The sequence below is a fragment of the Patella vulgata genome, chromosome 7 (assembly GCF_932274485.2).
Source record: "Patella vulgata chromosome 7, xgPatVulg1.2, whole genome shotgun sequence".
Classification (NCBI taxonomy): Eukaryota; Metazoa; Mollusca; class Gastropoda; family Patellidae; genus Patella; species Patella vulgata.
The window spans coordinates 24820070-24844959 of record NC_065885.2 but is presented as its reverse complement, the minus strand read 5'-3'; the positions used below and the strand labels follow the sequence as shown (position 1 = coordinate 24844959).

Here is a 24890-nt window from a genome sequence, read left to right as displayed (position 1 = left end):
GTCTAAATCAGAAGAGTCCTTGAAAGCCTGGTTGATTGTTAATCATCTAAGCTGGCCGTGAAAGAAAGCTAGAGTGTAAGCTTAAATTAAACGACATTATTGCCACCTTAAAGACAGTTTATCCAGATTCTACCGCAGTTGCAGTCACTTTAGAAACGTGTTTAATGTTAAACCCATATTAAGAATAAAACATATCGTTTCCATTACTTGAACAATTATCAAAGACAGATGCACATAAATGCTTCTAAGAGTCTTTGAACTACTGACTTGTGGAAAAAATATTGGCAGTTTTAAAAGAAAATCAGAACAATAATTAATTCAATAATTCATTAAATGGCAAATTTATAGAATAAATAAGTGTAGGTTCAACAATAGACCACCCATCCTTAAGTGGGAATCTACTAAGACTATGGTCTACAGAAAAATCAACGGTTGAGATACAACTGATTTTGAGTTCAGCTGTCGACCATTTAAATAAAAACAAACCGAATATAAGTATCCAGACCAGCTTCTGCTTTATCTGCCAAAATGAAAACTTGAAAAACAAGCAATTAGCCTCTTACTGATAGAATGGGCATAATTCAATTATTTGTCTTTACATAAATCAAATAAGTATTTTTCTTGTAAGGGTCTGAATTCAATGCATTAAAGTAAAATAATTCGTTTTCATCACACTATACATATAGATGCAAGCCGTGTTTTCTTATTTATAAAATAGAACTCCTGTTAAAGTAGAGGATAGGATTCATGGTGAAATTTCAAAAAAATATTAGCTGAAAGCACATATTGGTACTATACATACAATACATTCATACACACAAGCAATATAATAAATTTAAAGAAGGTTCCTTAAAATATCACAGATATATTCATTAACAAGCAAACAAAAAAGTCACAATTTCTTTTAAAACAAGGGTCCGTATTCATAGGACATCTAAATCTAAGAAAGTCAGTTAACTACAAGATTTCACTTAAATATCTTCCGATGATTCAAAGTCAATGTTAAATAAGCTATAAGTCTCTAATTCAATATCCTCCAGTCTTCCACATTGAAAACACGAATTATTTGTCAATTTAAATCAACATCGATGTTGTGGTCTTACCGGGAAAAGATGGGTTTCTGATATCCAATATTTAAGACAAATAAACATTTTACCAGAATTCGTTTCAGCGCAATTTGTAACAAGGGACTCGAAGAACGATGATAGACATATTCCACCAGTCATGTCAAACGGTGACGCCATATTCTTATCTGGGGAGCATGCGCAATAAATTTTACTTGTGTAAACTGGAATAACCAGACGCTAGAGATTGTCATTCAGTTGAGACTTCTCGCGTATATCGCCGAACATAACTGATTTGAAATTAGAGTAAAAACGGAAACGATTGAATGTAAATCAGTTTATATATACATTAATATTACATTCATATTTTATGCGTTGAGACCCATTTGTGTCAATTGCTAAGTCCCAAATATTAGCGATTTAACTGCTTTAAGTATTAAATGTTTCCTTAAAATTAAGCTGCCTTGTTTACAATTAGTCACTGACGTCACTACCGGAGACTCCAATGAAAGGCCTGCCAAGCTAGGGTACCATAGCCGTTGAGAATGTTACTTGATAATCGAGAATATGTAGTGGAGTTATCGTCTGTCAATCCAACGATCGACAATTCTCGTAGACGGTGCGGACACAGTTGATGTATATTTCTTTATTTTCAATATTTTCTTTATTAAACTCTTAACTAATGTATCTTTAACTTTTAATTGTTTATAGTTTAGCATTATTCAAAGTAAAGGAAAGCCTAAATGAGAAAAGTTCTCTTAACACTGACTTCTTTTTAACCGCAGTATACAGTGTAGTGTACGTGTCGGGCCTGTAATGGCGATTTTAAAAGTTAGGGGATTCAGCTTGAAACAAAGACAATGTCGCCGATCGTAGCTGGTCACAAACCTTTTTATATAGTGCCATAATAGTGTATGAGGTTACTACTACCACAGAGATTATTTATCATGTTCGTCTCGCATAATTATGTTTCTTGCGTTTGTAGCTTTCAGCAAATATTTATACTGCCGCTAGAAGCAAGGCATGCTTTATTTTTTAGAATCCATTCCCATCTGAAGCTATAGCTGCGGATGGGCAGTAGTATTGATTGCAACATGTTCTTGTCTTCATTTACAAGGTATATAAATTTACAAATATATGATGATGGCTGCCTATTGCCTTTTAATCGGTAGTATTTATTCGGGTTGTAAATAATGCCACGTGCATCTTTCGTACACACGCGCTGTACGTCAACGTAGGATTTTTTGGATTCTAAAGTGTATATAGGCACTGACGCAATTTCTATGAATTTCTCAAATGATAGATTGATAAACAACGCTGAATGATTTAATAGAATTTTTTAAAAATATCTACGAAAACAACTGTTCATAATTTATCATAAATTATAGTCATTCTATTTTCATGGTTACAATATAATATTTCAACAAAATTTTCTCTTAAGGGGACATAACTAGCTTACGTGTGACTTTAGAAATTCGTGATTTTTGGCAGTGGAGCTTATTCCATAAGCAAGCTAAAAACAAAAACGTTTTTTGTACAATCAGCGGCCATAATCCAAAAAGTTATGGTCTGAAATGTACAAGTATCAAGAGGGAGTGAGAGTTTTGGAATATAAAGATATGTTTTAAGTTTGATCAAAATCAGATAAAAATTGTGACCTCTAGGGGGTCCATAACCTTTGTATTACATACTTATACACAATTTGCGTACAAATAGCGGCCATTTTGTCCGGCAGTTTCGTTTCAATTTTCCCGAAATTTCAGTTTAACCTTTATTATGGTGGAATGGTGATATATCTAAACGTTTTTTAAAATCGGAAAAAAAAATTGTGACCCATAGAGAATCCACAAGCTAAAAATGCGATTTTTCACCAATCAGGGGTCATAATCCAGGAAGTTGTGACTTGTGTGCTTATCAAAAGGAACCAAGATCTTTATGATAAAAACATATATATCTAAAATTTCATCCCAATCGGATAAAAACTGTGGCCTCTTAAGAGGGTCCACAACCTTGATATACCATATTTTTACACGTATAAGGGGCACTGGGCAGCCATTATGTCCATCAGTTTTTGTCTGATTTTCACGAAATTCGAACTTAACCATCATTATTGTGATATATTCATACGTTTTTTTTTTAATCGGGGGCCATAATTCAAGAAGTTACTGTCCGATGTGTGCGAATATCAAAAGGAACCGAGATCTTTGGGGGATAAACCTATATTTCAAGTATCGTCAAAATCGGATAAAAATTGTGACCTGTAGAGTGTCCACAAAAAATTGTGGACAAACGGACGGCGGGGGCGATGACAATATACGTCCACATAAGAATGTGGGAGTATAAAAATTGAAAATTTCATTGAAATTACTTCATTCTGAGCCAAGTTATAATTGTTTGTAGTTTTGACAAGATGTGTGCATAGTGGTAATCAGGGCACTGGTTTATTCAAGACTTAGCCTCGCTTTCCCAATTGGTAAATTAAATTTTTAAATAGCAAACCTTTTTAATCTAGTTAAAATCTTGAGTATCCGATGCCATCAAGAGTTGATTATGGTCTTGTTTTGTTAATAAATGTCTAATTAATAGTTTATATAACATTTCAGGCCTCAAGAAAGACCTGCAATAGGTAGATTTAGCTCTTGCATAATGTATGTTTAAGTATTTTTTACTGAACTTGAGGAAAACCATTGAATACGGACCCTTTTAAGTTAACTTATGCCAAGTTTATTATGGAAACAGTAAACTTATTTCATTTTGATGAGATTAATATATGTTCAGCTCTATTCTTGTGTCAATATCTTGTCTTTCTCAACACATTTTGTGTATCTTACCAAATTTACATGTCATCAAACAATATATACTAGAACTTGATTGATTAGCATGTGTAACTTTTTCGTGAACTGAATAAACTTTGATTCATCAGTGTAAGTGACAACTGGATCTTACATAAACAATAAACAGAGAGAGAAATGGCTTTTAATGTCCACTCGACACAAACTAGGTCATTTCAGGACTAACACAAGGTCAATTTCATTTCAATAATTCGCTTGCGCATAGGGGTCTTTAGCAGTGGGAGGAAACCAGAGGAGCTGAAGAAAACCCACGAGGTTGGACAGGCGACCCTATGGTACAGAACGCACGTACTAACCATTCAGCCATCCAACCCCCCTCACATAAACAATAAAGAAATAGTACTTCTATTAATAGACATAATACGTAAACCTTCATGTCAGAGATTTGAACTGCTCACATACTGTAGGGATGCACTATAGAAACATGGGTTCATAGCCGACAGTCATCTGTTTATATAATTCACAAGTTCCCTATAACGTGGGGGGGGGGATGACCTACATATAGTAGTTTAGAGTGTCGCACTTCAAGCATTTTCTGTGATATTACCACCTGCGGTGGAACCCTATGAACAGCCCAACCCAACATTTATATGGAAATCCATATAAATAGCTGACAGTCATCCGTTTATATAATTCACAAGTTCCCTATAACGTGGGGGGGGGGGATGACCTACATGTAGTAGTCTAGAGTGTCGCACTTCAAGCATTTTCTGTGATATTACCACCTGCGGTGGAACCCTATGAACAACAACAGCCCAACCCAACATTTATATGGAAATCCGCCTTATAGTAAACCACACTCTTGGTGAGATTAAAGTGAGATCCTTGTTATGATTTCAAGGCATTCGCGCAACACAAACTCCTGCATCACATCGTGGAATTCCCATACTATCATCTAATATTTCCCATGATTCTGTTAATGGATCATAAATCTCCACTGTATTTAGTAAGGTATTGCCATCATACCTGAAAGTAAAATATATCACTATGCAAAATGAATTTATTGAAAATTTCATTCAAATTGCTCCATTGCGAGTGAAAATGATAGCTTTTGAAGGTTTGACATGATGTGTGCATTAATTGCAACCACCGCACTGGTTGTTCAAAGCTTAGCCTCGCTTCACCATTTTTAGATTAAATCAAAATATGGCTGAACTGTTCTAATCTACTTAATATCTGAGATATCCGATGACACCGAGAGTTGATTATGGTCTTGTCATGTTAATAAAAGTCTAATTAATAATTTACATAACATTTCAGACCTTAAGAAAGACCTGCAATATGGTCAACTTTTTTCAATAATTTGCTTGCGTGTAGGGGTCAGTAGCAGTGAGAGGAAACCAGAATACGCCCCAAAAAACATGTGGTTGGACAGACCAATTCCTTGTTATGTACAAGCAGGGAATTTAAGTCACACCACTTGACTCAATGACAGACCTAATGATCTAAAGTGCATAGGTTCAACTATTCACCCTGAAATCATGCAGCTTTTTGAAGGGTTGCTTTCAATTTTCAATTAGGTATGCTTAAAATTGATAGGAGGATCTGAAATTTGATAGGTTTCTTCCTTATGATTAGACAAACAATCCCATCATGTTTCAAAATAAAATCACAAAACTTGAGTTGAGACTTTTAAGAGTGTTTGAAAATTAAGTAGGCGTCAGTAACAGGGGCTTAGACTCATTTCTTACTTTCGACCAAGAAGTAGAAGTTTGAAAATGGACAAAAGCTCTAAGCCACGAACCGACAAGTAATCATAAGATATAGAAACATGAAGAATAGCTATCAGTACACAGATGTCATGTGAAACTCCAATAAAGATCTAATTATAATTAAGATTATTTTGATTGATACAAGAGTTATTTCAAGGTCATTTTATTTGACACTTCCTTATGTAATATGTATTTGACATGTTCAAAAAAAGTAAAATGATTGTCTAGGCCCTGACATTTCTTGATGTTCATGACATAATCCATAAACTGGTTAGGTATTAGGTACAAACTATATTTCAACATTTGACATAAAAAACTAGACATACCCTGCCACCACCATTAGTTTTCCTTGTAAAACACACGCTCCCACATAACAACGAGCTACAATCATATGTGATAATGACGTCCAGTGACCAGTGGTCGTGTTATAACATTCTACTGTTGATAAATGTTCATTTCCATCATAGCCTCCACAAACATAGATAACATCATTTACTACTGCCACACCAGCACCTAAAAATAGTACATCAGCACAGGGTAACATCATTTACTTACAGTTAAACCCCATTTCATTTCATTTATTTACAGTAGTAAACTAGTACATGTATATAGAAGGGTCATTCCATGTCATGTGGACCAGTGCTTGTAAAGTGGTCCCCTCAGAATATTGTGAAAAAAATAATATATATGTTATAGTACATACAAATTTATGTAAACCTGCAAAGTTATATGACTCTAGCATTAATATAGACTGAGATGTGGTCTTTTGAATAGAGGTACCCTTTCACAAGTTTTGAAACTACTATTTTATGACTCGATTTTGATGTACTGATTATATATCTTCTAGATAGACAATATTCTAAAAATTATAGGGTTTGTAAGAGAATATTATATAGATTAAGAATTCACTATCAAATTTTGCAGAACAAGTACTCTCAACTGTGTATGCAGTGCCGGACTGGTAGGCCAAAGGCCCACCTGTCAGGTCATTGACCACGGTCGACGCATGTACGCAATGAAGGCGTGTCACTAGCACGCCGAGGGCGCATTAACATCCGTGGAGGGTCTGGGACCCCCTCCCCTCAGGAAAATTTTAAAAATTGACAACCGCAAACCCATTTTCCAAGCATTTCAGACCAAAGCTTCCTATCTTTTCTTTCTCCTGTTCTGTGTCCTGTCCTATCGTCATCGCCTTTCTTCTTTCTTGTCTTTCCTCCCCTCTCCTTTCTTTTTCTTATTTCATTTTTCTATCTCTTTTTTCTTTATAAGCTTAGGCCCACTTTTTTTTAACAAGCTTAACAAGAGTGCCTTTTAGTGCCAAAAATTGATACTTGTGCAAGAAGAAATTATATTTCGAAACAATGTAGAAATTTTACTACACTATATTAGAAGTTGTTACTTATCACATGTATAACGTATGGATGAGTATTGTTTGAACAAATATTATTAAAAGCCATATCTTTGTTGGTCTGTTTCCTTAAGACGTTTGTCTTCTCAGTAGTTATAGCAATGCAACAATTCGCTTTTACATTTTATATATCATATAGCTGCATACATATGGTACAATGCATAATAGAATAAAGTCATTCTCAAACACTAGCCAGACTCGCTGGGCGAGTCTGCTGATAGAAACAGCTACATCTTTTCCCTTCCAGAATCTGTCTGTTGTCTAGGAACTCAGATGGTAATCTCTCCGGAATCTAACGAAAGTCTGCCTTAAAAGTTTGCCATGATTTCTTTTATAGAACATATGGACATCACGCACATAAAAGCCTATTCATGGCCTTGAACCTGTGCAATTTCTGATATGATTGGTTACTTTAGCCAAATGATGAAATTAGCAAATTTCCAAGCACGTGTAATCTCGTGGTATTTTATTGACACATACAACCAGCTATGTTTTGGTTCTGTAACTCTCTTTATGTGCCAACCTGTCACTTATTCACAAACCTGATTTCAGTACAAATATGTGAATCCACTAACTTGCCAGAGATATAATTATAAGAGCAAAAATTCTAGCAATATTAATACACAAGCTCATGACTATGCATAGCTTCTATAACCTGTATTTTAACTGTTTTACTGTAATCCCCTACCTCATTCATTCAAGGGAGATAACAGTGTTTCATATATTTTCATGGAAGGCTCCAATGGTTAGCATTTGAAAAAAAAAGTGATTTTAGCTATCTTCCTCTGTGTGTCGAATTTCAAAGCTAATTTACAAGAAACTGACAAAAATATGGCTTTTAATAATGTTTGTTCAAATAATACCCATTGATACATTATACATGTGATAAGTAACAACTTCTAATATAGTGTAGTAAAATTTCTACACTATATCGAAATACTGATTTTCTTTTGCAATATGATGATCTTATTAAAACGGTAGGTCCCCTTTCCACATGACTGTTCTTATTTAGTTATTTTGCATTCATTTTACAGTATTTAAATGTGTTAACCTCCAGACTATGTATTATGCCAGTTTACCGTATTGATCATGCATTTATATTGGACAGCATAAATCAACTATTATTGTTATTATTACCTGATCTTTGAGTTGACATTGTTGCTATAGTTGACCACTGCTCTGTTTCTGGCTCATATCTCTCTGCAGAATCTAAAAGATTGATCCCATCATAACCTCCAATACAGTATATTAAATCTCCTGCAACAACTAAACCGGCGCCTTCCCGACTTACAGCCATGCCACTCAATAATGTCCACTGATCTATGACTGGGTTATATTTCTCCATACTGGTGTGTCTAGCATAGCCATCAAAACCACCACACACATACACTTGATCTACGGGAAATAAAACATTACTGTAAACTCCAGGGTTCTTAATCCAGTTTGAAACGAACAGGCCAGAATTAGTCCAAAAGAAGTTCTGGTAGGAGATATGGTAATCAAGCTCCCATTCCCTTTAATATAACCAAACCAGACTTCAACAAAACTAATTTTTGGTAATCTGTTATGTAGAATGTCATATTCTGAATGGTCTAATATATACATGTATCTGATTCCCAACATTTCAATATTTTTCAGGTAAGCTCACTTATACTACTATGTATGGTCAGGCGGTCTTAAAGTCCTCCAACCTCATGGGTTTTCTCCGGGTTCCCAGTTTCCTCCAACAGCTAAAGACCCATACGGGCAAGTAAATTATTGAAGTAAATTGAACCATATGTTAGTCCCGAAAAGACCTAGCTTGTGTCGAGTGGACATTAAACCCCATTTCTCTCTCTCTCACCTTAAAATCCCAGCATGCAAGAATAAAGGTTAAATAAAGACCATTAACAATAAAAAGCAATTTTATCAAAATTTAATCAGATTGATCTATTCTAAGTTATGGATCTTTAAAGTTTACAATGGTTTCTACTGATTTCACATGCCATCTTTTTTATTTACTTAATTAATTAAAAATAGTAACCTTTTTATACGCCCACATTTTCATGTGGACGTATTATGCCGTCGCCCCTGTCCGTCCGGACGTCCACAATTGTTTGTGGACTCTCTACAGGTCACAATTCTTATCCGATTTTGACGAAACTTGAAATATAGGTTTATTCCCAAAAGATCTCGGCTGCTTTCGATATTGGCATGTATCGGATCGAAACTTCATGGATTATGGCCCGATTGTACGAAAAATCACGTTTATAGCTTGTGGACCCTATAGAGGTCACAATTTTTATCCGATTTATTTGAAACTTGAAATGTAAGTTTATAACCTAAAGATCTCGGTTCTATTCGATATTTGCGCATATCTGACCGTAACTTTCTGAATTATGGCCCCTGATTTTTAGCTTGTGGACCCTATAGAGGTCATAATTTTTATCCGATTTAAAAAAAACGTATTATTATATCACCGTTACACCCAAAGGATGGCTGAGTTCGAATTTCGTGAAAATCGGCCCAAAATTGACAGACAAAATGGCCGCCGTTCGTTCTCAAATAGCATAAAAATATGGTATATCAAGGTTGTGGACCCTATAGAGGTCACAATTTTTATCCGATTTTGTTGAACTTTGAAATGTAAGTTTATAACCCAAAGATCTCGGTTCCTTTCGATATTTGCGCATATCAGACCGTAACTTCCTGAATTATGGCCCCTGATTGTACGAAAAATTGCGTTTTTAGCTTGTGGACCCTATAGAGCTAGGTCATAATTTTTATCCGATTTAAAAAACCGTATTATTATTTCGTGAAAATTGGCCCAAAATTGACAGACAAAATGGCCGCCGTTCGTTCTCAAATATGGTATTTCAAGGTTGTGGACCCTGTAGAGGTCACAATTTTTATCCGATTTTGTTGAAACTTGAAATGACAGACAAAATGGTCGCCCTTCGTTCTCAAATAGCGTAAAAATATGGTATATCAAGGTTGTGGACCCTATGGAGGTCACAATTTTAATCCGATTTTGTTGAAACTTGAAATGTAAGTTTATAACCCAAAGATCTTGGTTCCTTTTGATATTCGCGCCTATCGGACTGTAACTTCCTGAATTATGGCCCCTGATTGTATGAAAAATCGCGTTTTTAGCTTGTGGACCCTATAGAGGTCATAATTTTTATCCGATTTAAAAAAACGTATTATTATATCACCGTTAAACCCTAAGGACGACTGAGTTCGAATTTCGTGAAAATCAGCCCAAAACTGACAGATAAAATGGCCGCCCTTCGTTCTCAAATAGCGTAAAAATAGGGTATATCAAAGTTGTGGACCCTATAGAAGTCACAATTTTTATCCGATTTTGTTGAAACTTGAAATGTAAGTTTATAACACAAAGATCTCGGTTCCTTTCGATATTTGCACATATCGAATTGTAATTTCCTGAATTATGGCCCTTGATTGTAGGAAAAATCACTTTCTTCTTAGCTTGTTCTCTATCCATCTCTCGAAAATGTGGGCGTATCCTGCCTGGCAGCCGCTGGTTGTACAAGCCACCCCAATCATCATGAATATTGTCCATACTTCTATGTGCTTAACTACATAATACCAACAGTCTTTACATTAAAAGTAAAAATCTTTTACATATCAAGATTATGTGAATGATCTAGTTTGTGCCTTTTCAAGGCTATTAGAGTTTAACATCAAATAAAAGAACATTTGGCACATTTTCTTTCAATAATTTGTTTGTGTGCACATGTAGAGAGAGAGAGATTGAGAGAGAGAGAGTTTAACATATAATCCTTCAAACTAGGTCATTTCAGGACTAACATATGGTTCAATTTTATTTCATTAATTTGCTTTCATGTAGGGGTCTTTAACAGTGGGAGGAAACCAGAGCCGACCCCATGTACCGCTCTGCTGTGTGGTAACAGATATCTACCACATTTTCAAACAAAAAATATTTTTAATTTTCTCGCCAAAATTATAAAACTAAGTAACTAAATCAAAATACTTGACTGTTTCTTCTGGTGGGCTTACTAATGTAAAAATACTATAAAATCTGATAAGCACACCAATTATCTTATATAAAATAATATTGACAAAAAACTCCAGAAAGAGGAATGCAAGGAAGTTTTAAAAAAAAATATTTGAAAGATCTAATCATATTTTTATATTTGACATTATTTCTTTCTGTAGGCTAAATATTCAAATTTTAAAATTATCATAATTTCATTACGGTCCATAAATTTGATATGGTTACCATTGCTTGTGTTTATTTATATCTATATTTATTACCCATCAAAAATTTAATACAATTTTTGTGTTGTTGGACCTACTTGACACATGTACTAAAATGTATTTGTAAGTTAATTACCCTTGGATGGGCGAATTTAATCACTTTTAGAAATCTACTGGCAAATCATGGTTTCTACTGCATTTTTTGCACTACCCTACTCAGCTGTGAGTGGTTGATCGGTCTGAACCGGGGAACCAGAGAATCCCACGAGTTTGGATAGGCAAGCATACTCCTTGTCATGTACAAGCGGGGAATCGATACCATGCCGCTTGACTCAAAGACAGGCTCTCTGATCCAATGTGCACGCGTTTACCATTCAGCCACCCAACCCCATACCATCGTTAGATAGAGAAAGATATGTTTGATAACAGTAAACAATTTCACTTCTCAGGGATTACAGACTATTTTATGGATCAAGCCAAATATAATTCCGCATGAAAGTGCTTTATCTCTTAGTTATTTTTGGGTGTGACTATATATATATATATATATATTTATATATTGTATCTTATTAAGAAATATTACCTTTATAAACACAAACACCAGCTAAACCTCGTCTATGATGCATACTGGATACAGTCACCCAATTCAACTCATTATCAGTCATATCTAAACATTCTACACTATTTAATCTAGATTGTCCATCATATCCACCAATTACATAAACACAACCATTTACAGATGCTGCTGATACATAACGTCGTCTCTTAGTTAAACCCTTATTTATAAACAGAATTACATAAACAGAATTACATAAACACAATCAAGTTTTTTCTCTTTGTATACAGTCAAATAGTATAATATTACCATGTAATTAGTAGAAATAATATAATGTAATTGGTAGAAATGATGTAATCTTGCCATGTAATTGGTGGAAATATTATAATATACACCATATAATTGATAGAAATGATATGCACAGTTAACACCGACTTGAAAAAAACAAAAAAAACATGTCTGACAGTACATGTTCTGTAATTTTGATGCAGTTTCGGAATCTGCATTCATGAGTAGCTTATTACTCATCCATCTTAAATGCGATTTCTACTGATATCCGAACCAAAAGGATGTCTGGGCTTTGTAATGGTATCAATATTGGCATATTTATGAAATGGAAAAACAATTTAGTTTGTAAATATCATGCAAAAATATGATAATATTTACCGGTAATCTATTCCAACTTCGCGTTTTAGGATTATATTTTTCTACTACATCTACTAAATTCTGATGAGAGCCAAAACCACCAAGTACAACTAATAGATCATCAGTTCCTTAAAAGACAATCATTAGTTCTCATAACATAACATATTTTTTACAAATTGTAATACTACTCAGGATCTTCTGTCATGATAGTCTACATTGGCTCAGTGAGTATGGCACTTACTCACTAACATGGCATTGGCTCAGTGAGTATGGTGCTTACTCACTAACCTGGCCCTGGCTCAGTGAGTATGGCGTTTACTCACCAACATGACACTGGCTCAGTGAGTATGGTGCTTACTCAGGTTAGATCCCGATTGAAGCCGAAAAATCGCTCATGATTTTCTAGCCTGGTTTCCCCCTTAACTGTGGGCCTGCCAAGGAAAATGCATGCAGTTATTCACATAGGCAAAACAACAAATGTCCACACGTGTACATATGGTTGATGGTTGTGCACATCAAAGAACCCTGACATTTGAATTCAGTGAAGAGTAGACGACAGAGGCAGTTGTCCAATTAAACAAAATTTCCCTCATAGCACACTACCCGTCTTTCATAGACCTGTTGGTGCCGAAAGTAGGACATTAAACCCCATTCCAGTTCATCTACGAACAGATGATTAGAATGAAAAATCTAGATATATTTAATATTCAGTCTATAGAGTAAGCAGGCCTACGTCAGTCAACCTGATTTTATCTCAGAGACTTCACCCGAAGGTATATTTATTCTAGATTGACAAAATTATTTGATAATCAAAATCAAGCTCTTCAAACCATCAATTGTAGCTTTGGTTTAAGTGGTTTGAATTTATAATTTATTTCGATATAACATTGATGATTGATATGAGAATACTCTTTCTTCTTTCATGTTTTCCTTTCAATATATGAATTAAATGAGGAGGTGGTCTTAATCCTGTTAACATGTTTGCATCATCAATAGAAACAGTAGATTTGTGTATATGTTAGTGATTGTTGCTATATTTTAGGTGTGTGAATGAATCAAGTAAATTAATCATAAGTCTGTAAAAGTAGAATGTGGGTAAAGGGATTTCTATGACTTGTTTTAGAAATGTTAATACATGGATAAACACACAATCTGAGAGTAGTGCTGAAGCAATACATGACCCCTACCAGCTCCTACAAATTTTACAATGAATGCATTTAAAATAATAGGCTAATACTGCAGTGTGTCCACTTTCAATCAAATACCTCACAAGCTAATCTAAACTAATTATGGATAGCAGAATTTAATAAACTTTCAATGTTAGGGAACTGAAAACTAACCTTTGTGATTACTTTTATTGGTCATAAATGACATATCTGATTTCAGAAAGTTTTGAAATAGTAAAATTCAGTAAAGTATGTTGAGAAGATTAAGCTCACCTATTCTTGTTTTCATTCTTGGTCCATTCATCTGTCCACGCAAATCTGGCCGAAGGTGAAATTTCTTGGCTTCATCCAGAAGATCACGACATTTATGACTACTTTTAACTAGAGGCTGAATTGGAAGAACATTCAAAAAACATACAGATGAGTAACCAGACAACAAAACAAAGACCCATAAGCAGCTTCTTAAGTCTTTCAAGCTGTTTAAGAAAGTTGTCCAGAAACCCAGCAAACTTTAAAAAAATATACTGAAATGATTTTGGCAGTAACTCTAATCTAACAATAATTGATGGGCAACTCTTACTTTTAATGAGGTTCACAATAAAAATATAAAAATCATTGACCCAGATAGTGATGACAAGGTTTATATGACAAGGGCAACAACACCAATTTTGTCTTAGGTGCAAATAATATACAACATTTTGCCGTTTTTAAAATTAAGTTGGTTTCTTCTACTAATCTGAACAATGCATATAAATGCAGATCAGTTCATAACTTTCTACACGATTATAAATTTGAACAATCAGATGATAAATGCAGTCTCTGGAATTGTGATTATGAAAACCGTCCATGTCCACAATGTCTTGCCCACATTTTGCAAGAGATGGATAGAGTACAAGCTAAAAAAAAAACGCAATTTTTCTTACAATCAGGGGCCATAATCCCAGAAGTTATGGTCCAAAATGCATGAATATCGAAAGGGACTGAGATCTTTGGGATATAAAGATATATTTAAAGTCTCATCAAAATTGGACAAAAATTGTGACCTCTAGAGGGTCCACAACCTCCGTATTATATACTTTTACACAACTGCCATCAAAGAACGGCCATTTTGTTGGGGCAGTTTTCATCAAAATCGGATAAAAATCATGACCTCTAGAGGGTCCACTAGCTTGATATTACATACTTTAACACTATTTGAGTACAGGGAGGGGCCATTTTGTCTGGCAGTTTCAGTCTGATTTTAACAAAATTCGAAATCAACTACCATTATGGTGTAACAGTGATATATTGGAACGTTTTTTCTTTTAAAATCGGATAAAAATTGTGACATCTAGAGGGACTACATGCTAAAAAAGCAATTTTTCGTTCAATCAGGGGCCATAATCCAGGAAGTTACAATGCGATATGCGCAAATATCGAAAGGAACCAAGATCTTTGGGTTATAACATATATTTAAAGTTTCATCGAAAACATGATTTTTCATACAACTAGGGTCCATAATCCATAAAGTTACGATCCGATACATGCCAATACCAAAATGAACCGAGATCTTTAAGAGATAAAGTGATAAACCCATATTTCAAGTTTCGTCAAAATCGGCTAAAAATTGTGACCTGTAGAGTGTCCACAAACAAATTGTGGATGGACGGACGGTCTGGGGCGGCAACAATATACGTCTGCATGAAAATGTGGGTGTATAAAAACTAGTGCTGATATCAAGTAAAAGTTTACGTATCGATGCATCGGACGCAAACTTCGATACTCGCATCGATGCTTTGGGAATCTTTTGCTGCCATTTTGTTATTCAAAAATCACAGAAATAACATTAGTATTTCTGATAGAATCATAGATTTCCCTAACATTATCATTATTATAGAAATGTCGATTTATTTGAATAAATATATTTCCACAATATTCTTATTATGACATTATTATCGTCTGATTCACTTCAATTGACACTTGTTCCGTTATATGTATATTGTTTTATTTTGAATTATAAAAAAACCACAGAAAAACGTTATTTATTCTAGTGGACAAACTTGTGAACTCCTCGGACACAAAAAGGTAATTATCAGTATCTTTTGCCGATGCCTCGATAATACAAAAAAAGGGTTGAGAAAGCATCGGCGTCAGTCGAATGCATGCATCGGCAATCCATCGATACTTGATATCAGCACTAATAAAAAACGTTTAGGATGACAAAAACTAACCTCGTAATCTATGACATCTGTGATATAACGAGCTGATAACAATGGAAGACGAACATATTGTAATAATTGAGCAAGATGTTGTTGACGTTCCACCAATTCGTATTTAACCCAATTTAAAACAGCTTCAAATACAGGTTCTTCACTATTTACCTAAAATAACAGAATAAGACAGACATCAACTAGAGTCATTAAAATCATGTTACATACAACAAGAGTACTGATGAGAAACAAAAGGCATTCATGGGTTAATTAGTTGTTATCATTAGGGTGTAATGGTGATAAATTTAAACGTTTTTTTAAAACTGGATGAAAATTGTGATCTCTAGAGGTTCCACAAGCTAAAAAAGTGATTTTTCGTACAATCAGGGGCCATAATCCAGGAAGTAACAGTCTAATATGCACAAATATCAACAGGAACCACAGTCTTTGGATTATAAACATATATTTAAAGTTTCATCAAAATCGGATAAAAATTGTGACTTCTAGTGTGTCCACAACCTTGGTATTACATATTTTTACACTATTTGCATACAAGGAGTGGCCATTTTGTCTGCCAGTTTCGGTCAGATTTTTACGAAATTCAAAGTCAACCTTCATTGATGTGTCACGGTGATATAATTTAACGGTTTTTAGAATTGAATACAAATTGTAACTTCTAACACTTCCACAAGCTAAAAAATGTGAATTTTCGCAAAATCAGGGGCCATAATCTTGGAAGTTATGTTCGGATATGCACGATTAATGAAACGAACCAAGATCTTTTTGATATAAACATAAATGTAAAGTTTCATCAAAATCAGATCAAAATTGTGACCTATAGCGGGTCCACAACCTTGATATACCATCTGTTTACACTATTTGCATACCAGGGGCGGCCATTTTGTCTGACAGTTTTGGTCAACCAGCATTATGGTGTAATGGGGATATATTCAAACGTATATTTGTGACCTCTAGAGGGACCACAAGCTAAATACGTGATTTTTTGTACAATCAGGGGCCATAATTCAGGAAGTTACGATCCGATATGTGAGAATATGAAAAGGAACCATGATCCTTGGGTTATAAACATGCATTTTTCAGTTTCATCAAAATCAGATGAAAATTGTGACCTCTAGAGTGTCCACAAGCTAAAAATGTGATTTTCCATACAATCAAGGACCATAATCCATGAAGTTATGGCCCGATACATGCCAGTATCGAAAGGAACCCAGATCCTTGGGAGATAGACCTATATTACAAGTTTCGTCAAAGTTGGATAAAAATTGTGACCTGTAGAGTGTCCACAAACAAATTGTGGGAGGGTGGGCGGATGGACGGATGGACAGAGGCGACGGCATAATATGTCCACACGAAAATGTGGGCGTATAAAAATATAGGGCATTCAAATTTTAACTGACTACCAGTACATGTTAGGTCTGTTAGGTAATAAAGTACACCAAGCATTGTTAATGTTAGCAAAGTAAATTCCAAACTATATGAGAAAATGGATCAATATCATTTATTTTTGAAACAATAAGTATATCCTATCTATTGCACAACACACTAAAAGTAAGTAGTTATCAAAATCACTATAATTCGAAAGACTTCTTCCGCACATTTCAATAAAACATATAAATTTTGAACAAATCAGATGCTTACTCATGCCTCTAGAACATCTACAAGATATATCAAATTGACAAAGGCAATTACTCAGAATCGCTTTACATTAATAGGATGCTTTTTCTTGCTAAAATAAACAATGTTAACATTAACCTCCAGAGTATCAGCAGGATTTGTCAAAGTGAAATTAAAGAAATCTTCTTTCATGATCATCACCACTAGGCTATGTATTGTATAAATATCGGATAATAACTTCTGACTTCAAGATAATTCAAAAATTTTGCAATGTGATCAATTTCGGATGATAAGGGTAAATGTGAATGATCGAATGATGAATAGACAGTGGTTACTGCACCATTGTAGGCTGATAAAAACTAACCTGTAATTCATCACTGCTAACAAGTCGTTTCAATTCTTCCAAGGGTAGTGTTTTAAACTCATCTTGTGATATCACGTCTTGAAAGTGGCGTAAACTGTAATACTCTGCTGCCTGCCATAGAGAGTTACAGGAATGACTTTCTGAGAATATTTTAATACCTAAACAGTTACTGGAATCTAATTGTTTTTCTAAAAATGAACAACATGCTTGTTTAACACCTGAAGAATAAAATATTTATATTTAATTAAACAATATCAATTGTCAAATGACCAAACAAAAATGAAAGGGGTTTAACCTCCTGCTTTTGTGTACCAACTGGACTAATGAAAACTGGTAAGCGATGTGCCATGAGTGAAATTCTGCCCGGAGAGGCATTGAATTCTAACTGACAACTATTCTTTTACGTGAACTCCAATGTGCACATGTGGCCTCAAGGCAGACAGACACAGAGAGAGGGAAATGGGTTAAACATCTTCTAGACACAAAGTAGATCTTTTTGAGATTAACATATGGTTCAATTTTATTTCAATAATATTTGCTTGCATATATGGGTCTTTAGCTGTGGGAGGAAACCGGAGGACCAGGAGAATTCCCATGCGCATGGACAGGCGACCCCATTTTCTGCATGTGTACAAGTGTGTGCTATAAACCAGGCCATCTGACTCAATGAAAGACATTATGGTCTAAAGCACATGCATTAGACCAGGGGGTATCATGCTCATTTTGATTCAGGGGGCACATGAACTAAAATTTTACATCAAGTGGGCCAGAGATATACAAAAATATCAAGATCAAGAAAATTTGATTGATTTATATGACTAAAATTGTTACATATTATAATGGAATATAATACTTTGAAATGGACCAAATTAGTCAACTTAGATATCTTCAACTTAGATATCTATGACATACATGTACAGTACAGAAGTCACAGTTTTACTAAAACCGGAAAACAATAATAAATGATTTCCACTCCTAGTTTCTAAGAATTATCGATATACGTCAATTTGTTGAAATTTCTTCCACGGGCCACATTTAAACCATTGGCGGGCCAGATCTGACTCGCGGGTCGCATGCTTGACACCCTGCATTAGACCAATCAGCCATCCAACTCCCATGCACTTTTGTACCAATCATAATAATCATTTCAGTCCAAGACAACAGAGAATGGAATTGATCAAAGCTGATATTTATATATACAGTACTCTGCATACAATTTTGATAACTTTCCCAGTACCCTTACATCACATAAATAATTTACGAGGTGTCCATAACCAAATCCAATATATAATCAATGCATTAAACTGGTACCTGTTAGCTGTAATAAACAGGCTGCCGGTAAAAGTTCTTGTACATTTTCAACACTAACATCAACAGTTTCTGTATAAACAAAATCTAACAATACTTCCATTACTGATGCTGATATTTCATGTAATTCAATCATAAATTTATCCTTTTCTGACATCTGCAAATCAAGAGTTTATACTACAATTTAGTCAAGTCACAAATTCAAGTAATTTTGAAGGACTTTTCACAACAATAACTACAACATAATAATTATGGGGCGGATCCAGAAACCTTGGATAGAGGAGGCACACTGTCCTGGGGAGCAACAAGAACTACTGGTTGAAATTGATGCTGTCATGGTACATTACGATCTGTGACTCATACATAATTGAGTCTGTGCGCCCCATGGATCTAGATGGGCGGGCAAGTGCCGGGTGCCCACCCCCACTAGATGCGTCCTTGATAATGATTAACAAGCCAACAATAAGTCTGATGTCCCCCATCGAAATCCCAAAATAGATGACACATATTAATTAAATGCACATTTACCTTTTTCAAAAGTATCAAGCAATCAAATTGATTATCAACTATACACTAAGTTTCATCACTCTCCATCGGTTAGAATCAAAGTCATCTTGTCCCAAAGCATCGACTAATGAAACTGCTCGTCTCTGCTTAGCTTTGGCGGGAAATGTTAATCATTATTGAACTCAGTCAAGACATTCACCTAATGAACATCTACGTCATGACCAATCAGATTGAAGTCTCCACTTTGCCTAAGCAGAAAATGCTAAGCATCAAACTTAAGTTATTGATGTAAAGAAACTATACACAAAGTTTCACCACTATCGCTAAATTAGAATCAAAGTTGCCGAGCTACAAAGACTCGACCGATCAAATTGCTTATCGCTCTGAGCAGAAAATGTTCATTATCGAACTTAGTCAAGGTATTGATGTCATGAAACTATACACCAAGTTTGATCACTCTCACTTAATTAGAATTTAAGTTATCATGTCCCAAAGCACCAACCAATAAAATTGCTTATCTCTGCTTACCCTAAGCAGAAAATACTCATCTTCGAACTCCATCAAGCAACTGACCCAATAAACACCTACACCAAGTCTGAACATTCTAGCTCAATTGGAAAGAGAATTATTGTGTCCCAAAAAGTGTGATGGATAGACAGACAAACAGACCTATTTAATAGTCCCCTGCTTTCTTCGAACAGCAGGGGACAATGAAATCTGGATTATTTCCAACAGTGGCATGCTGAGAGGAGGGGGCGATACTCCTGGACATCGCTGTTAACTTTGTTGTAAAATTTAAGCTGTCCTTGATTTATTCATTTAATCTGTTTTGATATTTATTCAAGATGTCTGCCTTTCTCATATTTCTGAGTACTAGGACCTATACTTGAGGCTTGGGAGCATACAATTAAGGAGCTGGCCCTGGGGATAACCAAACCTCTGGTTGCAGATTTTTCTATAAAGTCAATTTGGATAAAAAGACCAATTGGTAGGCTGTCAATATGAATTATTGTAATTATATACTAAACATGCATTATGCAAGAGCTAAATCTGCCTATTGCAAGTCTTTATTTAGGCTTCAGATGTTATAGAAATTATTAATTAGACCTTTATTTACACGACAAGCTTAAAATCAACTCTGTAGACCCAAGGATGGTTTGGATACAGTTTGGATTTAAACAGCCTCGTCCATTTGAAATTAAATAAATAAATGGCGGACCAAGCTACCGATTACCATTACTCGTTGATGTCACAACTGAAAACTGGTGATGAAAAGCCTGCCAAGCGAGACTACCATAGCCATTGAGCATGTTACTTGATAATCGAGAATATGTGGGTGGGGTTATTGTTTGTCAATAAAACGATCGCCAATTCTCATAGCCGGTGAAGACAAAATTGATGCCTATTTCTAGTCCAAACATTGATCCCTAGAGACCCAGGTCAAATTCATCGCCTTCTGATCCAAGATTCCCTAAATTCATCCCCAGATTTCAATTGTAATATTGCAATTTTTGCTTTGCTATCGGTGTCGTTGATCCACCGAAATTTGTGAAGAAGAGAGAACAAGAGACTACATGATTAAAATTCATTCGTTTCTTGTTTACTTTGTAATTTGCTCTAAAAATTAGCACTAAAATTATTTTATCACATACTGGTAGGATTTCCTTGCAATGATACATTCACTTCATGAAATGTCTGGTAGTTCTTATCTTTAGAGCAGAATACAAAATAGTTGGGAAATGATCAAATTACGATCATCAAGTCATATTTTTTAACATTTGCCTTTTATATTTTTTGGCAAATCAAAGCCACCAAATATATGAATATAAAACTGCTTTATTAATTGCAATCAAATAACATATCCCTGAAAGAAATGTGATCACTTTCACAGCTATCAAATGCCACCCAAACATCAAATTAACATGAGCAAGCTTTTCTGACCTCGATCAATGAATAGTCCCACGCAGGATTAAGCCTGAAGTATCAGGTTTTTTTTATGAACTGTTAATTCATGATCGCCCTTATATTTGGATAGATCAGTATTCATTTGATTTTCTTTCCCACTATATTGTTTCCAAGTTTTAGGTTCTTCCCCACAACTAAAATTCCTCCCCTCAGATTTGAAATTCCTCTTCTGGGAGCCAAGCGGCAAGTGCTTCCTGTTTGGTTAGATATATGACTGATGACCATTGGTGAAATATCAGGGCAACATCTTCAACTATATGGACTGTGTGACTGTGAATCAGATGTTGGTTGAATCACATAAAAACCTATAGAGAGTAGGCTAAACTAGAACAAACAGGCTAATTCATGAAGCTCTTTCATTATATTACCTCATTAGTAAACATTGCACAAAAATAATCACTACATGCCGCTAAAACTATTCTATGTGCTGGAAAACTGTGACCTTCAACTTTAAGAGTCACATCACACAGAGTATTTATTTTTCTTAAACTGTTCATAGTAGTAAGAATAGATTTGGCATGACTGTCTGTAAATATCTGTCTTTCAGCAGCCATTATTGGAAAATAACTACTTGTGTTCTCTTCCAAAAGTTCAGCAACTACAAACTGTCCTCATAGTAATATGCTCTTAAACTAGAAAAAACAAAGAAATCATTCTAAAAACAATTGTAATTGTACAGGGTTTAAAGAAGGAAAAGAAAGGAAATGCATTAATGTCTCGTCTACAGGATTTGAAACTTCTCGCTGGTTAACCTACTTATTTTTCATTGAATTCCATTCAGCAAGGGTTCTTATCTTATGCAGAGACAGTAACATTAATTGAGACTCTGGCAATGTTTTCTGAGGTGGATCCAGGATTTTCAGCAAGAGGACGTCTAGATTTTCTTATAAGATCTCCATATTAGCGAGTGCTGAGTGCAAAGAGCTCATGGTGGGGGGTCGGGCAGGAACACAGAACATTTGGACCCCTATAAATTGTGCCACTGTCATTTTCAAGAACTCCAATAGCAGCTATTAGTATTAGTATTAAAAGGTAACACATCAGATAGACCAACGGATTTAAAAAGTTTTCATAACTATGGTCATGCCAGTACGCGAGGTCGTTTTTTCCCCAGTAAAAGTGACGTCCATGCTGAAAATATTTGACCCCAACAACTATTTGTCCAACATGGACTGCACTTAATCTTTACTTTTAGCATATAATACATAAACATGCAGGTATCAACATTTAATCAAAATATCAGCAATATTACCGCCATTTGCATATTCATGGAAATAAACATTAAAGGAGCTAAATCGCTAACATTTGGGACCTAGAAATTGACAAAAGTGGGTCGCAACGCATATAATACTGTAATATGAATGTACATAAACTGATTTACATTCAATGGTTTCCGTTTTTACTCCAATTTCAAATCAGTTATGTTCGGCGAAATAAGCCAGCAGTCTCAAGCGAGTGCAAATTTCTAGCGTCTGGTTATTCCAGTCTACATACGCCGTTTGATTTGGTGCAATGTGTCTAGCCTCTTCCCTCGAGTCTCTTGATAGGGGAGACCGGGGCACATTGAACATATGGGTACATTGAACCACCGTGGATATATCCTTTATAAATAATACTAGGCAACCCAAGACTACACAGAAGTGAGATAACTTCTTAGATCTATTTCCCCGTCAATAAGCAGTAGCAACATGCTGTCAATTATTTTTTAGGCAATGAGTTTTTCAAAAGAGCTCTTAAAAGTGAAAATGCACTACTTCCACTTATCATTTTCCATACTTGTTAACTGTTTAGTCTAGAGAATTCTTGTACTTAAAATCAGTTCATATATGTCTAATCTACAATCCAGATAAACAGGGGCTTTATCCATAGAGGGCACATTGAATTTTTTTAAAATTTTGATCATGAAACTGTGATGGGGCAGATTGAACCACTGTCAATGGGGTACTTTGAACCATGGTTCAATGTACCCCAGTGCATTATAGACTATATCATTTGATAATTTGTTCAGCCTAGGAAATTCTTGTACTTACAATCAGTTCATATCTACAATCCAGATAAATAAGGGCTTGATCCATTTTGAATTTTTTAAAATTTTGATCATAAAACTGTGATGTGGCAGATTGAATTGAACCACTGTCAGTGGGGTACGTTGAACCATTATGGTACACGAATCGTGTACCAATGGTAAAATGTTTATTTTGTCTTAAATATTGGATATCAAAAGCCCATCTTTTCCCGGTAAGATCATAACATGAATGTTGATTTAATTTGACAAATAAATCGTGTTTTCAATGTTGAACTTGAAGATTTTGGATGATATTGAGTTGGAGACTTAACTACTTTAAACAAAAATATTTCAACATTTTTTAAAATTCGGCTAGGGATAAGACGCAAGGTCTAATTCCTTTAACCACAGAACAACGGTACCGACCCAAGCACCTAGGCCTATACGGTCTCAGTAATTTTAGTCCATAGAGCCGAGGTGTACATACACCTCCATGGTTTCGCCACACTACGTCTACAGTCTAGCAGAACTTAGCGGTAGCCTACTAGCCTGTAGGCTACTATATTGTCTCAAAATTCCAACTTTTATTGCCGGCATTTTAACTGATGATTATGACGAATTAAAAAATAACATAATATCATCTCTGCAATAAGATCATGAACTCATACCAGATATGTGTCTTCTTGAACTGTCAAATCAAACCGGAAGCTCTAAACAAAGCAAAAGTAGAAAAGTAGCTTCGGTTGACACGCCTTAAATAATTAAAGGTCCTATTTAGATTTATTTTTTAAAATGCAGCGATTCTCAACTAGTGTGCCGCGGAATTTTGAACGGCACACTAAGAAAATGTGAAAAACCACATCATCTATTCACTGGTGTCTACTGATAAGTTCATAGCTGTGATTTTGTTTATTTAGTTGTCTATGACTAGTCTCTGTCTACGGTCGTATGCCGTCTGACTTGCCATGTTTTTATTTTTTTACAGTATATATTATAGCCAGGTGTGTCGCTATTTTTTTTTTTATGTGTATGTGTTCCATGGTGTGCCGTTGGCAAAAAAAGGTTGAGAATCACTGCGGTAATGAAATAAAATAGCACATTAAAAACAGACCATTATTTGCACTGACTTGAACTACATGCAAATAAATAATTGATGAGATATATAATAGTGCATCTTTAATTTTAATTGAATGGACGAGAAATCTTCCTTTGTTCTTTTCGTTGAATAAGCAGATTGTTTTCCCTCTTGTAGATTGGGTGGAGCTTAACCGTGCAATAACTAGACATGTTCAA

The 24890-nt window shown here is 35.0% G+C and overlaps 1 protein-coding gene across 1 annotated transcript; it reads right to left on the bottom strand.

The window, feature by feature from the left end:
• Positions 1 to 313: 313 nt before the first annotated feature.
• LOC126828298 (kelch-like protein 12) lies at positions 314 to 24310 on the bottom strand. Its single transcript, XM_050557990.1, has 11 exons — positions 24266 to 24310; positions 21961 to 22224; positions 19124 to 19277; positions 17813 to 18030; positions 15835 to 15984; positions 13898 to 14012; positions 12480 to 12586; positions 11841 to 12033; positions 8174 to 8431; positions 5955 to 6141; positions 314 to 4882 (listed from the first exon to the last, which is right to left on the bottom strand). The coding sequence occupies exons 2-11, from the start codon at positions 22144 to 22146 to the stop codon at positions 4753 to 4755; spliced, it is 1698 nt and encodes a 565-aa protein (XP_050413947.1). The 5' UTR covers positions 22147 to 22224; positions 24266 to 24310; the 3' UTR covers positions 314 to 4752.
• Positions 24311 to 24890: the final 580 nt, after the last annotated feature.